This window comes from Melospiza melodia, chromosome 15 (assembly GCF_035770615.1).
Source record: "Melospiza melodia melodia isolate bMelMel2 chromosome 15, bMelMel2.pri, whole genome shotgun sequence".
Lineage (NCBI taxonomy): Eukaryota > Metazoa > Chordata > Aves > Passeriformes > Passerellidae > Melospiza > Melospiza melodia.
This window is the reverse complement of record NC_086208.1, coordinates 5,246,398-5,265,083: the sequence shown is the minus strand read 5'-3', so window position 1 is coordinate 5,265,083 and position 18,686 is coordinate 5,246,398. Positions and strand designations below refer to the sequence as shown.

The 18,686-nt window shown below is 41.9% G+C and overlaps 1 protein-coding gene across 1 annotated transcript; it reads left to right on the top strand.

The window, feature by feature from the left end:
• Nucleotides 1–356: 356 nt before the first annotated feature.
• Nucleotides 357–13,577, top strand: CRABP1 (cellular retinoic acid binding protein 1). The gene is made up of 4 exons (XM_063170170.1): nt 357–489; nt 924–1,102; nt 3,793–3,906; nt 13,246–13,577. The coding sequence occupies exons 1-4, from the start codon at nt 420–422 to the stop codon at nt 13,294–13,296; spliced, it is 414 nt and encodes a 137-aa protein (XP_063026240.1). The 5' UTR covers nt 357–419; the 3' UTR covers nt 13,297–13,577.
• The last annotated feature ends 5,109 nt before the right edge of the window (nt 13,578–18,686 follow it).

Genomic DNA, 18,686 nt, shown 5'->3' with positions numbered 1-18,686 from the left:
CTGGTGGGATAGCCCTCTGCCTTCCCTGCCTGCTTCTGGGGCTCTTCATCACGTCCTCACTGTCCGCCTCATCTGTCGCACAAGTGGCGATCGGGCTCTCGTTCTTGGGCAGCCCCAGAGGAGGGGCAGCTGTGGAGCCTGCGAGGCAGGCGGCAGGCGGGGATGGATGGATGGATGGATGGATGGATGGATGGATGGATGGATGGATGGATGGATGGATGGATGGATGGCCATGACAGGGAGGGGGCCGGCTGTCTGGCGGTGTGATGCTGGCCCGAGGGAAGGGGTGGGGGGCCGGGTGGGTGTGCCCGGCTCTCCCTGCCGCTGCCGCCGCGGTCCGCCCCACTCACAAGGTGCCTGAGCCGGAGAGCGAGCAGCAGCGCCGCGTCCCCGCCGCCCTCCGCAGCGCCCGACCCGCCATGCCCAACTTCGCCGGCACTTGGAAGATGAAGAGCAGCGAGAATTTCGACGAGCTGCTCAAGGCGCTGGGTGAGTGGCGGGGGAGCCGGGCTGTGTCCGCGGGAGGGGACGCGGGGCGGCAGCCGCAGCCGCGCTCCGGTGCCCGGTGTCTCCGGGAGAGCTCCGCGCCTCGGCCGCGGGCAGGAGAGGCTCCCGCCGGTGCGGAGCGTGGCTCGGAGCCCTACCCGGGAAGGGGCGGTCGAGGCACGGCGCGGTCCCCGCCTCACCGGCGGTCCTGCCCGAGGAGCCGGGCTGCCGCTGGCCCGGCGTTCTGCCGCGGGGATCGCTGCCGGAGCCCGCGTGTGCCGCCGGCCGTGCGGAGCCTGCCCGAGCGCCGCCGCTGTGCCGGGGGCTACGCGCGGTGCCCCGGCTCTCGCCCCGCTCCCTGCTCTGTGTGATGCTGGGCGAGGTCAGCCCAGGGCGCCGCTGGCCACTTCAAGCTGTTTCCTCCCCGCTTCGCCCAGGTGTCAATGCCATGCTCAGGAAAGTGGCGGTGGCAGCCGCCTCCAAACCCCATGTGGAGATCCGCCAGGACGGGGACCAGTTCTACATCAAAACTTCCACTACTGTCCGCACCACTGAGATCAACTTCAAAATCGGGGAGAGCTTTGAGGAGGAGACGGTGGATGGACGGAAGTGCAGGGTAGGAGGAGAGCTGGGGCATGTGCATATGTGTGGGGTGTGTGTGTGTTACCAAGTTCTTTTTAGATGGGACAAACACATCTGCCGCTCTTTAGATGGGACAAACACATCTCCCCAGACAGTGGCATTGCTGCCCTCCACCCTCTTCTTGAAGCATTCTTGGAGGTTCTTGATGGTCACCACTTCCCTTGTCCCTCTTTTGGGATAAAACTGAAATCTCAAGGCAGCAGGACATGAAAGGTCCTGAAAGCAGAGTTCAGGTATCTGGTTTCCAGCTTGGCAGAGTTTAGTTCTCTTTTTGCTTTCCTCTCCCCTGAAGACCTCAGCTGCAGTGAAATCTCTCCCCAGCTTCTGTCCCTGACACGAACATGGGAAGTGGTGGAGCAAGAGAGACCTCAAGAGTCAGGATTTATTGCACAAATCTGACATAGCTTTTGTCTTAGATTGAATCAGATGAGTTCTCAAGCAGGATCACAGACTGTTGGTTGGGGCTGAAATCCTCTTTCACACTCTTGCCACGTGCATATGTCCAGTTTACTGATAGATAGCTCTTTAACAGTGTAAGACAGGCTTTCAGCAGGTGTTACACCAGACACAGTTACACCATCTCCTTGAGCAGAAGTGCATTAGATGCATTCCGTGGAATTTTTGGGGCTGGATTCTGTGTGTGAGACGCTGCTCCTCTACCTCTGTTACCACTTTTGTGGCTGTGGAGGGGGATTTAAGTCGGCAGCATCTGACACCAGGTTCTTGCTGGTGTAGATATGTGGGATCTGAGATTTGGGGAGTTGGGCTATGGTCATAGCTGCCCTTTGAAAACCATTATTGAAGGCATGGGTTAGTTATGCCTTTGTCAGAAAGTTTACTCTCATAATTATAAAGGAGTATGTATAAGTGTACATAAAACTCTTATAAAGGAAGTACAAATAAAGATTATCAGAAGGTAGTCTCAAATGAGGATCCAGTTTTAAAAGTATCCAGTGTTGGTAAAAAAATCTACTTTCCAAAATATGATCTCTCCTAATTCTTGGGTCAGCTTTTGAGACCATCTCTATCAATAAAAATTCAGAACTTACTGCTTCCAGTGCAATTGGTGTCAACAGAAACTTATGAAACAAGAAGCAGATTCTGGCAATCAGTGAATATTTAGAACATCCACTTGCTCTCTAGGATGAGTTATCATATATTTAACACTTTGTCCAGGAAATGTTGCAGGCTTTGTTAATTTATCTTGTTCAACAAAAGTGTCTTCATACATAATGCATATACAATAAATGTGACCCGCTTTCTAGAGAAGGATTTATTGCTGAAGATGGAAAAAGAATAATTAGGCTGTAAGCTATGAAAGTTGGAAAAACCTGAAAGAAATGGGTTTTGTGAAGAAGTAAATTTTTTCCATGTGTTGTGAAATTATTTATAGTCCGCTCTCAGCAATAAGTTGTACTGCTGTGTGTATATAACCAAGATGTGGCCACAGAGCAGAAACTGACAGATAATAAAATTATACTCCAGAATGTAGTTTGCAGTATCTGGCAAAACTGATGACTGGTGATAGATTTTGATATACTTTATGGGGTGGAGGGTTTTGTACTGCCAACTAACTTGATCCATTGTTTGTGCAGACAAAGACGGCATCATATATGCTTGTACTTCAAGGCACAGCTTCTATAACTGCCATTTGAGATGGCTTGTTAGTTTATAAAATCTATTGTTTTGAAAAATATTTAAAAAGTAAACAGCTAATTTTTAATCAAAGTAAAGGGTTTTTCCCTTGGAAAGTCTGTGAAGTGTTAACTTGAATTTAGGCATACATACGCACATGCACATGTGTATATGTACATGTATATAATCATAGGCTAATAAATGTCTGCCCTGTGTAGTTATAAAGTGATTACTTGAACATTCATTACAGGGCATCCTTCTGCACAGCTGTTCCATTGCACTGTGGAGTTCAGTGCTCAAGTGAAAAGCAACAGTCAGGGCTTGCCAGTTTGTGAAAGTTTAACAAAATCATGTCATTTCGGGGTCTTTTATTTTTCAGTGGTTTCATAGTTGTTATTCAAATGCTTTGAAAAATGCCCAAGGGTATTTCAATCCTCAGACTCACAACCTTAAAAAAAGTAATGTCACAAACACTTGAATTCTGACATTTTTTAAAATTTAGCTGTGATTTATTCTAGTTTGTTAGCTCAATATGTTTAATACACAGTTAACTTGGCACAGTGCCATAGAGCAGGAAATATTGTAAGTGACAAATACTGCATTATTTATGACTACAACTTGATATATACAATTGTTTATGCTTTTACTCTTAGGGGACTCTGTAGTGATAAATAACGTCAGATCAAATCATTTTTACAAAGATGATTGGGAATGTAGACGCTACATTTGCATGTTCCTAAATTACACTTTCCAACATCAAGCATTTGATGGAAACTGAGTGTCTTCACACTGAAAAGACACATTTGCAATTACTTTGTTACTAATATATTCCTCTTTCCAAAATGCCCCTTCATACCTTAATTTTTATTTCACCACTTTCCACTGATTACTTTTTTTCCTCTGCCTTTGACTATCTATGTGTTGCTCCTTTAGTGGAGTGATTATTCTCACTACTGCTCATTGTTGTTTCTGTCTCATGCTGCTGGGGAATATAATTAATGTATTTCCTAATGGTTTTCTTGCCTGCAGAGTTTGGCCACTTGGGAGAATGAAAACAAGATGTACTGCAAACAAACTCTTATTGAGGGAGAAGGTCCCAAAACATACTGGACTAGAGAATTAGCTAATGATGAACTGATTTTGGTAAGAACCTTGAATTCCCTCAATACATGCACCATATTATCAGGGTTTTTTTGTTACCACGTAGTATGAGTTATTATTTTTCTTTACCTAAATCCATCTGGAAGACTACCATTGTTATAATCCTCTACTTTACAATTAATACATTGGTTTTTTTCCCTTTCTTTTCTATTTTTTTTCAAAGCAAATGGATATATATGCATGTTCTGACTTGCATTTGATTGTTAAAACTTTCACCATACTAGTACTGGTAGAATAATCACAAGTTGGCCACTTCTGCTCTGTAAATTCACAACATCATCAAAGAATTTGCTTGATTTATTGCAGATTTTCTCTGGTGAAAGTGAGATCAAGGCATTTGACCTCATTTCTGGAGAATCTTCTTTTTAGGCATGTGCATAATACTTCTTATCCATGGTCACATGGCATATAGCAAGAAAGATAGGCATGTTGTTAGTATGCTGTAATCCCTCCTGTTCATGAAAAAAATGTCATTGCCTCCCATATCTCTGCCACCTTCCCCACTTCCCTGATCACCTCCAAGTCAGATTGAGAATTGCCTTCATGAGTTTCTTAGAAATACAGAGATTTGCACATTTGCTGTCAGCCAGTGTCCCCGCAGTGGTGTGTAAGCTTCCACCTGGCAGCAGGGTGACCGTGGGCATTGTGAGCAGCACCTCTGCAACCGCCTGGCCGTGCCCACCCTCAGTCACACACGGTTTGTTTATTCAGATTGTGCTTTGTTAATTTAATTAATACTCTAACTTCTGTTAGAGTTCTCTTTGCTGCACCTTTCTTCAGTAGTCACTCCAGATTAATTTACCAGTATCTGCATCTGAGTAAAGACACGGCAGCGCAGTTCAGCTCGAGTTCAGAATCATTTTATTGCACATGTTCTAACTAGTGAATTCTGGATAAACAGTTGATTAGACTGTTATGCCTCATCAGTTTGGACATGGAAGACAGGCTCCTGGAGTGGTGGGTAAGAAAACATCAAAGCAGGGAGGTTTTATTTTTTAACTATCACACTAACTGAACCTCTGCATTTTAAAAAACAAACAGCCTCCCAAGTGTTTCTCTAAAGCAGATGGAGTTCTGTTTTTAAGATTGTATCTGAAACAAAAACAGGGCTCAAACCTAACCAGGTATAAACAAAAAGCTTCTAAGGTGTTAATATTATTCCAGACATCTTGGAACTGTTCACCCACATGAGGACATGTGCTGTTAGTGAAATCACACTGGTTTCTAATGAATGAATAGTCCAATGCTGCATAATTTCTTTTGACTCAACCACTGGAATGCTTTATATTATCACAAAACTTTAGGAGGCAAAGTACTTTGATCTCTTCTTTGGATCTTTAGATGAAATGCAGTGGACAAAATATATTCTCTAACTAAAAGTTATTCCTATAACTTTTCCAGCTTTCTAACAATACATTTCTGTAGTTTAGTATTTAAGCAACAAGCTGAAGAGGCAGCTGTTAAATAAAGTGCACTGCTCCGAGCAAAGCAAGAAAGCCGCTCATAATACAATTGCCTCCTGCTAGCAGCAATGTGAACTTACCCTGCTGGGGAGGAACAATGAACCTGGATAAGAAACTAGAGGGATTCAAAGATTTAAAGCCAACTAACCTTTTTTCTTGTTTAATACAGTCTGTTGAGCTTTTGTGAATTAATTATTTTTCCAATTAGGAGACAAATTAGAACAACTTGCTTCTTAGTAAAATATTTTCTTTTATAGGAACTGAGAACTTTCAGTAAGTTGGTTTCCTGGTTAATTTCCTTGCCATTAGAATATACATATTTCTTTCAATCTGTGTATGTGTAGATTCAACTTCCAGTCATTACATATTGTGTATAAAAGAACCTAAATAATATGCCTAGAATTTGTTATTGCAAATACTTCTCTTAACACCACCAATCAAGCCACCTCTGAGAAGAACTTTGTGTTTGTGAAGCTAAACCACTGGAAGACCTCGAGTCTTTCAATGTAAAGAAAGCTCTCACTGAATCATTATTTGAGTGCTTTTTAAGCCTGTCAATTTGCAAATTTCCCTCCTAAACTAAGAAAACCCGAATGGCATGTACTGTTTTGCTAGCAATCTAACACCTGATGTTACAGTGATTTCCTCTCCCTACTCCTATCTAAAATGATCCTGATTTATTTGCAAGGGCTTCGTTAACTCTTTTCTGGTTTCCATTTCCCCAGACTGATCCCCTTCCTGTCTCAGGCAAGCTGGAATTACATTCATTGCTTGTAATGTGTGATTTTACTGTGACCATTATGAAAATTTGGTATTTGTTTCCAAGTGATCCGGATCATTCTCTCTTCACTTTTACTATTCAATAAGATATACAGTTTCTCCTACCTCCTTTGCTTTATAAAGTATTATGACAATAATTCATCCTCAGGACAAGCATTTTCAAGCCCTCGTGGCATTTGATGGGACTGAATGTACAGATCTTTTAAATATGTGGGTTAACATTCGAGATCTGACAGCCGAAAACTCAGTAATGAGGTGGTTTTGAGAGTAATGGTGGTGTGAGACCTCTGGTCCTTTGCAGAAGCTGAAATGGCCCTTCTGGAAAAAAAAAAAAAAAAAAGAAAAAAAAAATCTGAAAATTAAATCTTATGGGAGGCAACAAAAGGTTCTACTGGTTGAAGAGAGACAGAAGAGGAGAAGCTACATTTTCTTATCTGTGGTCCCTCATTTTAAAGCCCCAGAACATTCCTTCAGAGAATTGGGCTTTAGAAGCTAAACTATTTGAAGGGATTGGCTGAGGTGTGTTCAGCAGCTGTAAAAGGGAACAAGGTAGGAATAAGAGCCCTTAGTGAAAAGACTCTGTTGATCTCATGCCCATCCACAATGTTTGGGTTTTTCATCACTCCAGTGAACAAAGATTCGACATTAGATTATTTTATTTTATGCTTGGCGAATTTCCTTGGATCTGAGTCTGCAAACCCCCACTTATATCTTACTTCAAAAGCAAGATCGCAATGAGAAGAAGAGATCTCTGTATTCTTCTTTTAAAGCCCTTTGTCAGTCATCAACCACTTTAAAATATTTGGGTGTTACAGATGAAACTTAAATTGATTTCTTTCTTCTCCCACCCCCACAGCTTTCTTAGGGATCTTTAGGACCTGAGATTAATTCTCATTCACTCTTGCTGTCCATATTGCTTCAAATATTTAACAATTCCCATCTTCACACTTCTCAAATTTCCCTGCTTACCTAACAAATGTTATCTGTTCCTTTGCTCTCTCTGATGTGCTTCAGTAAGGCTCTGCTTCTGATTCTCCATCCAAAAAATTCTTTCAAGAAGTCTTGAGACTCCTTATTCGCTATTAGATGCAGTTGCAGAAGAAATCAAGAAAAGTCATGCCCAGTTTGAAAGAAGTTGCAAGAAAGAATGTAAACTGTGTTAGACTTAAGCATGAATTGAAGAAAGACTTGGGGTGACAGGCAGGGGGTAAGAAGTTAGTTTTACTGTGTTAGTATTGGCTCCATAAATGTTGGATCTTTGCCACATAATTTTGATCTGAAGTGCTGCATTGCTTAGGGGATCCATTTGATTATAGTATTTTCCTAGTGTAAGACTATTTTTTTCTCTCCAACACAGCATTATTAAATAAAATGCATTTATTAGCCTATATAACAATAAAAAAAAATAATCAGTGTTTAATTGCCATGACTACCACAGAGCTACAATAGAAACCATATTACTCTATAGTTATCAATCTTTCTTGCATCCTGGCAGAAGAATTCCTTGTTCTTTAAAGATATTTCCTTGGAGTAAAATGATGGTCTTGGAAGTGACATCATGTTCTCTGGTACACAGATGCTGAGCACACACTATTTAGTTAGCAAAGGTTTTCTTTACCTTCAGTTGCCTTCAGTTCTCCTTAGCTCCTTGCAGCATGGAGAATAAAATTGCTCTTATTAGTAGATAAATAATATTTGCCTCATACAATGACAGGTGTAGGCCTGAAGTCCTGTTAGAAAAAGAATTCTTTCAGCTAAGGAAGGGGAGGATCGAGTTCTGCATTATAAAAAGATGGTCTGAAAACTAGAACATTGATCTAAAACTAGAACATTGCAACATCTTTTATCAGAGCTGTTTATTCTAATCTCATCCGATGCACTCGCTGGGATTTCAGCGCTGCACTTTTAAAATTACTGAATAATGTAGATAAGAATTACCTGGAATGTGCAAGCAAGGGAGGGTGGAAAGGGTAGTTCCCCACTGAAGTTGACATTTATTTGTCTTGACTGCATCTCTATATTGTATTGTGCTTTAGGATTGTAATGCATACATAGAGTCAGGATATCTGTATTTACAACTCTGCATTCATAAACTACACTTGGATTAGCATTTGAGCAATCAAGATCAGAATATAACACAAAAAATATATATTTCTTTTATTTGTTTGAAAATTATGACCTGGAATTAAGTGCCTTTTCTTCCCTTTATTATGCTCACAATGTTTTTGTTGTGGCTGTGTGTTTTTGTCAGGGACATTAATGAGCTATCAATCACTTATGTAAGTCAGCAGAACAAAAGATCTGCTCTTTGCAAAGTTGAAGGATACTGCTTACAAATATCAGCTATTCAAATGAGATGCATTTATATTCAAACCTTAGGTGCATTGCTGCTTTCACAGCTGCTCATGCCTCTATCGATTTAAGTTTAATTTGTAACACACAAACGTTTTAAAGTGGATGGTTGCTGAAGAGGGGCTTTAAGAACAGCCTCTGAGCACATTTTACACAGTTCACCTATCACACAGGGGTTCTCAGAATCAATTGTAGCAAGGGTCAAAGATCAGAACATTGGTGGGGGTTCAAGCATGGTTTCTAGTCTACATTCCCTCTCAGAAAAATCAAGATTAAAACTAGTGAGCTGTGGAGCCTAGATGAGCGAGTGAACATTTTTTAAATTATTTTGCTGACTTCTGAAATTAAATATAGTATGTGAGAAGGGTCAATGCAGATTTGGAATGAGATTTTGCAGCGGAATGCTGGAATGTGTGATGCGCCTAAGCCTTGTATCAAACTGTGTCAAACTACCTAAGTGTTTAACTTTTCTATAAGTTTTAGAGAGTGATCTTATATAAAATCAATTCTCAAAAGAAGGGTCTAGCCATATCAAGCTCAGAATGGGGGGGTGGCTGCTCTTCCATTAGAGCAGCCTTGACAGAAGTTCAGAAGCCTGTAATAATGCATGCATGTGTGTTGCATGGGCCTAATGCTTTAATTTACTCTTTGCCATGAGCAGATTTACAAGGGGGCTTAGGGATCTATAGCCCCTGCTCATTACTGCAGCCTTGTCTGGATCACATCCCAAACAAAAAAAAAAAAGCCAAAGCCCTTTGCATTTTGGCTGCACCCGATCCTGAATGCAGCCTTTTGTAATATCACTTGTAGCTTAGATGTTCTCTGTGCCCTGGCTTTCATCTCTACCTGGGAGATATCATTGTCTCAGATCTGTGTCCTTCATTTGCTGCACAACTTTGAAGAAACTGTATAATATAGCAGTGCTCAAACACAAATACTGACATTTAGGCCCCTTGAGAAACTGCCTCATTTTTCATGGTGCTATCAATTGATGTCCTGAGGAACATGAAGTTTTGAATTGGGTGATTTGCTATTAATAGACAAGTTTGAAAGTGGGGGCTGCACATTCAGTGACTATGGCCTTGTAAGGATCAACCTCTTTCTTAAAATTTTGTAGGAGTCAGGAGGAGAATGGAAACAGGCAACATGCCTTTGTTGTGAAGATTTATATCTTTATTCTAGATAACATGGAAGTGTGCACATGGACAAAGCCTTTTCTGAGGACTCATTTAAGTAATACCTTCTTTTCTCCATCATTTTGCTGATGGATTCTGTCTTCCTTTTGTAAGTTGCCTCTGCATTTTGATCAGTCATGAGCAGATAAAGGGATTTTTGCAAACAGTGGCAGAAGTGATCTTTCCCAGGTGATTGTTTCAATGACACTCTTCCTTATATTGTGTCTACACTTACCACAAAGCCTCCTCAGTAAATATTTATAAAGAAGGCCTTCAAAAAGGAGATTTGCTCCTACAGAAATATATTACTGCCCTGTAATTCTCTTTTAATCTCTCATGATGTCAGTGGTCATCAGATTTTGAGTGAACTGAGAGAGGTCAATTTATTGGATTATCCCCTGTGCAGGGCTTTGTTTGCAGTGTGCTTTTGGACTCTTAGCTACAGATTATGACAAGCTAAGTGAAGAAAACAATTCTGTAATTTGCAGTCATTGCACATTTAAAATCCTATTTTAGATTTAGATAGAAGCCTTGCCTTGTAGCATTTTATGAGATAAGTGGGACCTTTCCAAGCCAATGAGAAGGTGGTGTTTGAAAATCCTGCATCTTCCTGTTACAGCTGAATTACAATTTGGTACCATTGCACTTTTTTCAGTCGCTCTGATGAAACTACAACACCAAATAGCCAGGACTGCTCATTCTCTTTTCATTTGGAAGTTCTGCTGCTTTGGGTCATGGAAATCTTTAAAGTCTGCCTATTTGGTCAGGAACTATCACTTCTTTTGAGTCTAGAATTAAAACCACTAAACTGCTTTATCCTACCATTGAGTACAAGGATTTAAATGTGAAGAACAGAGGAATAGCACCCTTTGGATTTGGATCCTCCCCTGACCTTGGGCCCCGCTGTACATCAGACATTTCTGTGAGTTACCACAAGAAAAAGAATGCAGCAAGTTTGAACATATTCCTTCTTGCTTGCTTTAGTAACACTGAGTGGAGTTTTATGAACAAATGATAGTGAGTCATGATAAGATAGGAAAACACTTTTGTGAAAGTCCACATTGAAACCTGTACATTACTGTGACAATAAAGCCCTTTATGTGTTTCAATTATGTTGTTAATCATCTAAATGTGTATAAGGTATGAAATCCAAGTGCTAAAAAATGCAGTTTATTCCTAAAACAGGTCAGAGGCCACATAACCTAAGCTGGATCTTCAAGGAAAGGATGTCTTTGTTGTTTGAGAAGTGCACAGTGGTTACATGTTGTAATTGTGCTTTGCATGATTTCTATCTCTTTGCAATCCAGATTTAAAGACATTATTGTGTTAAATTATAGTGGTTTTAGTTTTACAGACTCTGAGAATGGTGTGTTGTGGAGTCCTTGTGTGTAGCAACTGATTTTTTAAAATTTGGATTCCCTGAAAATGTCCATATTTTCTGCACTTCATTTTTGTCCACAGTAATTTGAATGTAGTCCTTTGCCTGCAATTTTCGGAAGTCCAGAAGTCTAGCTGGAGCTGGATGCTGGAAGTACAAAGTGAGGAGTCTGTGTCCTGTGTCACAAACATGCTGAGCTGTGACTCTCTGTGGTGCTGCTACTCACCCATACTACTGAGCTTTTCCAGAAAGTCCTATGTCTTTTTTCTTCCTCCACAAATTTTAGTCTTTATTTCCACACTCCGTCCTGTAAATCTCCCGAGGAAGCTGCCAGTCAGACTGCACTGATGTCTTAGGAGCAAGCTCTGCCCAGGAGCACAATCTTAGAACTGGGCACTGCAATTTCAGAAGTTCAGATCCACAGTGGCTTCCTTGCAGTATGAATCACATCTATTTCCATCTACTCCTCCCTGCAGTGCTCCTTCTCAATAGAACTGCTGAGCTGTTCTGAGAATAACTGCTGTTGCTTAGCTTTAGGGGAAGGAGTTTCTCCCTTAACTTGCCTGGAAGAATGGACATAAATTTGTCAGGGAGGTTAGATGAGTTTTGGCTGCAGCCTTTCTCATTAAATTGACTGATGTGACATCCATCCCCACCCACCCATGGCTGCATGGCTGTGCAGCTCCAGCTCTCACACTGGGGCTGTGCCAGCTCTGGGAGAACACTACACAGGAATTGTTTTACTACTGTTTATGATTTGTGTTGAAGTAGCAGCAGGGGACCCAAGGCTCCCTGTGCTTAGCAGTGCCTGAGTGTGAAAGACAATCACTATTGCAGGGATCTTGCAGTCTCCACAGAAAACCTCGAGCCCTGGATGGTCTTGACTCTTACTTCCTCTCTCTGGCAAAACTCCTGCTGAAATAATTTTGCCTTTGTGGATAATTTGGAAATGTTGAAGGAAGCCATAATAAGGGTATTTGCAGCTGGTGTTGTGAACATTAGAGAACTACCCACATCTTTTAATGTTTATTTTCAGGTGTATTAATGTAAAATCTAAAAATATATATTAAGCACTGATATGATATTGATATGCATAAAAACAAAGTCTGTATCTCCAAAATACTAACAGACTTGTGTCCCCAACAAAGTGAACAAAGTATAATCCAGAGTCAGTTTTAAAGCCAAGTCTTTTCAAATTATTGGCCAGAACAGGTGTAGAAAGCATTAAGACAAATAGCCCAATTTTCATAATGCACTGGGGTAGTTCCTAATGTATACTTTTCAGTGAGACCTTGGCAGTGACCACAGCCAGACATCCCAACTCAGACCTTGTTAGTGCTGAGCTCAAAACCTTCTGTCTGCATAGCTGAATGTGAAGAAGCTTTTTGCAGTCTCTATTTCCTCACTCTTGCCCCTATTGTCTCCTTCATGCTTCATTGCTCAAATTTTAGCCTGCCAGACCTGAAATTACATACAAACACTTTGGGATTCAGGTGGCTTTCTCAGACAGCCCCACAATCACTGTCCTGCCTACATGTTCTGATAATCTGTAGGGTCTTCCAGATCCTTCTCATGGCTAACAAACTCACTGGGTAAGGGCACAGTGTCTGAAGGAAGGTTGTCATTGGCACTGCCCACACTCCAGCCTGGAAGAGAGGTTGGTATCCCAGGAGGAGCCGTCAGCTGCTTGCAGCAGCACTGTGTTTACAGGTGTACATTCTCCTGGTCTTCATCTTTCCTCCACTGACTTCATTTGCCTGCTTGGATTTATATCTGCAAATATCAAAGAATACCTTTGGAACATGCCATCTGAATTCCCCCTCAGCATTTCTAGTTCAAAGTGCCGCAACTGTTTCTAAATATAACAACAGTACATTCCGAATTCACTTTATTTTCTCATGTTTATTTATCAATTCATGCCAAGAAACTACAGAAAAAGAGAATTTATGCATCATTTATCATTCTGACAAAATCCACCCTGCCTTGAAAAACAGGTCATTTACATTGCATTCCTCTTTCAAAATGATTTCTGTCTTTACTCTCATCTGTCAAAAGACATAAGAAAAAGTATTTCTGCTGTAGAACTAGTTACTTTAGTAAAAATAACACTTTGAAATGGTGTTAAATATTTGCTGGTTCAATCTCTTTTGATTGATTTTTATTTCTTTTCCAGACCTTTGGTGCTGATGATGTTGTGTGCACAAGAATTTATGTAAGAGAATAAAAGCATCAATTTACTTGTCATCTGGGATGAAGTGGAGAACTGTGAAAACCCCCAGTACAACGAGTATCTGTGTGTGCTGTTACTAAGGCAGTGTTGTATGTGACCGTGTGTGCTAGATCTGAACCCAGATCCTCTGTTAAGTGTATTTTGCTTTCAGTTTTCATTTCAGACACTATTCCTCTCCACTTTTAGGCCATCAATTTTCATGTCTGCTTTGTATTTTGTAGTTGTCACTTGCTATGGTTTCCTCGGTTATTAAACGTATTGGGCATAACTCACAACTGGTTGGGGGTGTTTTTAATTGAAAACCCAGCAGTGCTTTGGTTAGGACTGATCCACTTTTTACCCTCTGCTGAAGTCAGTGTGGAGTTCCCCTGCTGGTGGCAGGTCCTGTGCAGTCAGGGAACACCTCCTAGGGCAACACCAAGGGATGGAGAGCAAGTGGATGGCAAGGCCTTTCAAAGAGCTGCAGGCTTCTCTCTTGAACCCAGAGCTCTGCTTCTTTCCTTCTTTCTGTCCTCTCTCCTTCTTCCTCCTCTCTCTCTCATGTCCTCTCTTCCTCCCTTTTGAGGAATAATTCATGTATGCTGTGATTGCTGGGACTGGGGTTAAGCTGAACCAGACAAGACAAGGTGAGATCTCTCCCCTTTCCTGCTACAAGACAAATAACACCGTGATCATGACTAATACTCATTGTCATCACACCCAAGCACCTCAGGTCTGATCAGAGAGCCAGAAGAATCTGACAGACTTTACTTGTTTTGGCCATATAAAATTAAAGCTGAGGAATGCTGCTTTTCTCCTACCTTCTCTCCTGTGACAAAGAGAATTTCCAATGGCTTCAGTCCCCCTCCATGTTACAACTCTCACTTCTGGTGATTCAACCTTCAATTCTTTGAGCAACTAAGTGTTTCACAAAGCAGGGCCATAGTTCAAGAATTAAACCCCCCCCCCCCCCCCCATTTAATGTATTTATTCTGGCTCAGAGTTCTGGCCACAGCACTATCAAGTATTAGATTCAAACTGAGCAGACATTCCACTAATGAACCAGATAATCTTCAGTTCTTCAGCCTTGGAAATGTCTGGAGATTGAGACTAGGAGCACTTATTTCACTGCAATATCCAATATTATCTGACCAGCTTTTATCTTTATAAGAGTAATTTTTCTGCTCCATGTTGCACAGTAATATAAGATTTTTAAGAGGTTCAATGTTAGCAGAATATATGTCCTGTTCACTGGATTCTGCTCACTACTTACAACAGGAACATAGGACCAAAACTTACTCATCTTGAGCATTCATGAAAAATGACTCTCTCTTCATCCCTCACATAGCTATGCAGAGAAATCCCCTTTGATAGGATTGCTGAACTGCCATGAAGAAATCAGCCAGCTGTTGTGTTTATTGCAATGTGGCCTACAGAAGCACAACAGGAGAGAAACATGCAGTGTTTTCTGTCTCCTCTGCTCTGACAGGTCATGCTTGCTTTCTCTGCCATCAGCACTCAAGATACCACATTGCAGCTGAAAGGAGCAATCTGAAAGGAGGGTTCTTTTCTTCCACACTCTAAACTTAAGCCAAATCCTGTTTCTGAGACCTTGGTTCTATTCGTATCAATTAAATAGAGTGCATGCTGGCCAACACTGAGGCAGGGGCTGAAATTAGTTCATTGAGTTTGGAAGAAGATAGAAAAGAAAGATAGATCCCTGTCTTCCTCCCTCTTGTTTTCGTTCTTATGCTACCCTCCTGTAAGAACAAAACCAAGAGAGAGGAAGACGGAGATCTATCTTAATTTTCTATCATCTTTTAAGATTCAAATTAAACTACTTGGGTGTTTTGTTATAAACAAGTTCCACTTCAGGAGTATCTGGATCTGCTTGTGCAATCAGCTGTGCCAAAGGGACTCCACAAAAAAGTGCCAGGCTTTCAGCTCTCTCAAAGCTGCTCAGGGATGCAGACAAGACTGTCTTGCCACATCAAGGCTGAGCAGTCAATAACAGTGTGTTGCAGGACATATTGGCACAAGTCATATCCCAGAGCACCAGGAGCCCACCAACACCACAAAGGCTTTGCCTCCACCACTAAGAAGTTGTGTGGTGGATGTAGAGGATGGTACAAGCTGAAGAGGCAAGTAGTAGAGACAAAGCCAGTGAGTAGCAGGGCTGTTTTGCCATTCCAAGAAAAATTGCCACTCTTAGCAATTACCTTTTCCACCTGTGTCTAAAACAGCCCTAATGCCCAGTTTGTGAGGGTTAGCAGGGCATTGGCATGGGCCTCAAACTGTCTAAAGCCAGTGAGTGCCTTTAACGGAAGTAGCGATTTCTGTGTTTCTCTTCTAGGAAGGCTCAAGCTAAGCTGTTGTGCTGCTCAAGCAAATGTCCTTCAGAAAACTTTCCCAAAGTTTCCCAAAAACTGGAAAATCCCAAGTCAGGTTTCCATCCAGTTGGCAACTACTATCCAAGTAGTAAAGCATGAGCTATGTAACGAGCTTGTAGGAGTTATGATTAAAAACAGGCTCTGGAGACGTGAGCAGCCCTGAATAACTGGGAACTTTCTTCTTACAGGCTTGAAGCTGTTCTCCTAAGCTTCATTTGCAGTCTGGCATGACAGAAGTTCCTTTCTTTAATAATTTCAGTGTGGAAGCTTTACCACTTGACTTTTGTGAAGTTATAATAAACTTACTGGTGCATGGGTAAATTCCTATGAACAGAGACTAGAACTGGTCCAGGGTGTTAGTTTTATGGCTCATTGTTGAAAGTGCAAAGGCCAAATTGCATTTTGTGAGTCCTCTTGGATTTAAAAGCCTTCAAATCTAGGCAGTAAAGGATTTGGAGTGAATTTATTGGCAAAAAGCCTTGGAGTTGTCTCCTGCTTTTTTTTTTCATTGCTGAGATTAAGCTCCTTTGGGAACATGGATGTTGAATAATGCCATGGCAGCCAACAGTGTTATCCAATTTTTGTGTAAAAAGTAATGAATTCACATGCACACACACACTCCTAGATGAGGTGATGGAAGCAGAGTAGAGTTACTGTATTGTGTTGCATCCACAAAAATTAAGTTTCGTGATGTCTGAGTGTTAAATGGTTCCTTAGCAGAATGGGGTCCTGAAAGCTTCAGGTGGCTGCTCTCTGCACACAGGAGGGAGGAACTTCTATAGGCAAAGGTGCCTAAAAAACCAAAGGACAACGGAGCACCTGAGGGTTACATAAGTGGTTTGTTGATTAGTTGATAGCATATGGATGTCTGAAAAAGGCCCCAGGGATTTCACAGATATTGTCTTCCCAATTCAAGTCAAAGTGACACTATCTGTGGCTCAGTTCAGTTGCTCAAGCAGGGACAGAGCCTGGCTCACAGTTACCTGTATCAGTGGGCAAGCAGAAACTTCCCCTCACTCTTCTGTGTTCTAAGCAACACTTTTGTCACTTGGGCTGGAAACCCTCTGCGGTTCTAAGCACTGACTGGTGACAAACATGGCCCACCTCCATCTGGATGGCTGCTGATTGACCACTGGATGCATAAGCACCAACCCCCATCTGCTGTCTTGCACATCCCTGTGCCCTACAAGCCAAACTCCTGAGCTCTGCAGGATGATGGTGATGGCCAAAGGACTTCTGACCGTAGAAATGAATGCATGAGGGAACTTTCCTTGTGAGTGTACTACATCCTGCTGTTTATGTTTGAGAGCATTTCTCCACACAAAGGCAGCACAATACAGCCAGCTAAGAAGGTGAAAAGTCTTCCTCCTTGAAAGCTTTGCCTTGCCATTGTCTGAACAGTCCTTGAATGGATACAGTACAAGTGAGTATTCAGTATTATGCCTAAACATAACTTTCCACAGCTGTTTTAGATATCCTCTGTATCCAAGACATCTGCACAAAGCAGGCTCTTCAGGGGAGCTGTACCTTTCTTTGGAAGGACAGCAGGAGACCAGGGACAAAGCCTGAGGACATCACAACTGGGGTGGCTGTGACTGGGCAAGTGACTGCCAGCCCCTGTCCCTGCAGGCTTGGGACTGAGCACTGCCCAGGCCATGCAGATAAGCAACTGCTACAGGGAGACAAAGAAAGGGTTCTAGGGGTATCTGCAGCAACATGGCACATGGGGAACATCTCTCAACAACGAGTGGGACACTAGGATCCAGTGGCCATGTTCTCTGCCCTAAGGCAAGAAGAGTTCAATTCAGGATTTTCCTTTGATTTTCTATACTTTATTCTTAAGCTGCTTTCATAAAACATTTATTGTTTTTCTTCAGGAAAAATAAACATTCTAACCAGTAAACAGATCAGACAGTGAAGCTGGAATCAAAATAATCCACAGTGGGAGACTCAAAATACGAAAAAAATTCTCAGCAGGAATGTGACACTGCATTGAATAGTTCAGTTCACAGATATCTGTCTCACCAGCTCTTTTTGTGTGGATCAGAGCTATCCCACTGCGTGCTGTATGCTCTGAAGACCTAGTGCTGCTTTAGCTCAAGTGATCATTTCTTGCACACTTGAGTGCAAAGGGAACATTTCTGCTAACAGGAAGCCCCAAATCCCACATGGCTACAGAATCCAGAGTCTTTGAATATTTTTAAAATACATGCTCTCTGAGCACTGCCATGTCAGAACTGGGACAATCTGATGCTCTGCCGATGTGATTTGTGGCAAGCACACAGTTCTTTGGCCATGGTCTCAGAATAAAGAGGAACAAGGCAGTTAAACTCTTACAAGCTTGAGTAAGATTTGCCATTAGAATTTGCTGTACAGTCACACACTGAAACCAGAAAAGGAGATGGAGAGGCTTGAAATGGTTTCTGCAGCAGACAATACCAGAGTCTTCTGCCAGAGACTGCTCTCTCCTGCAAAAACCAGTGGCTCATGAGGAGAGGCAGCTCAGTTACTCAAGCAGAAAGGATGTGACAGCCTAGGTGACTGTCTGAACTACAGATTTCTTAAAAACCCTGCAGATAATTATCTCAACGTTAATCTTCACAGGATGTTCATGTGGAGCTGGAGGACTGATTTCATCATAAGTCTGATGAGTTCACAGAAAGTTTTCAAGGTGCTGAAACTTTTGTGTCTAAGTAGCTGCTGGTGGTGGGAGATAAAGGTGCAATTGGAGCTGTAGTGTTCTTTCAGAATTGCAGATAGGAACAGCTGTAGTGGGGCAGTGTAAACGTCCTCTCTCCTCCAGAATTCAGTGCCTAAGACTCTTCCCCGAGGCTTCTGGGAGCCTGCATATCAAAGCTACTCAGAAAGATCTTTTGAGCACTAATACACAGTCCATGTCAGTGCTGAGATTCTGCTGCTTTTAAGATGCTGATGATTGCTGAAGCTATTGCTTTCCATTTCTCTTGCTGTAGCTGAGAGATTTTTTAATTGCTCCATATGTGGAAGTTTGTGTAG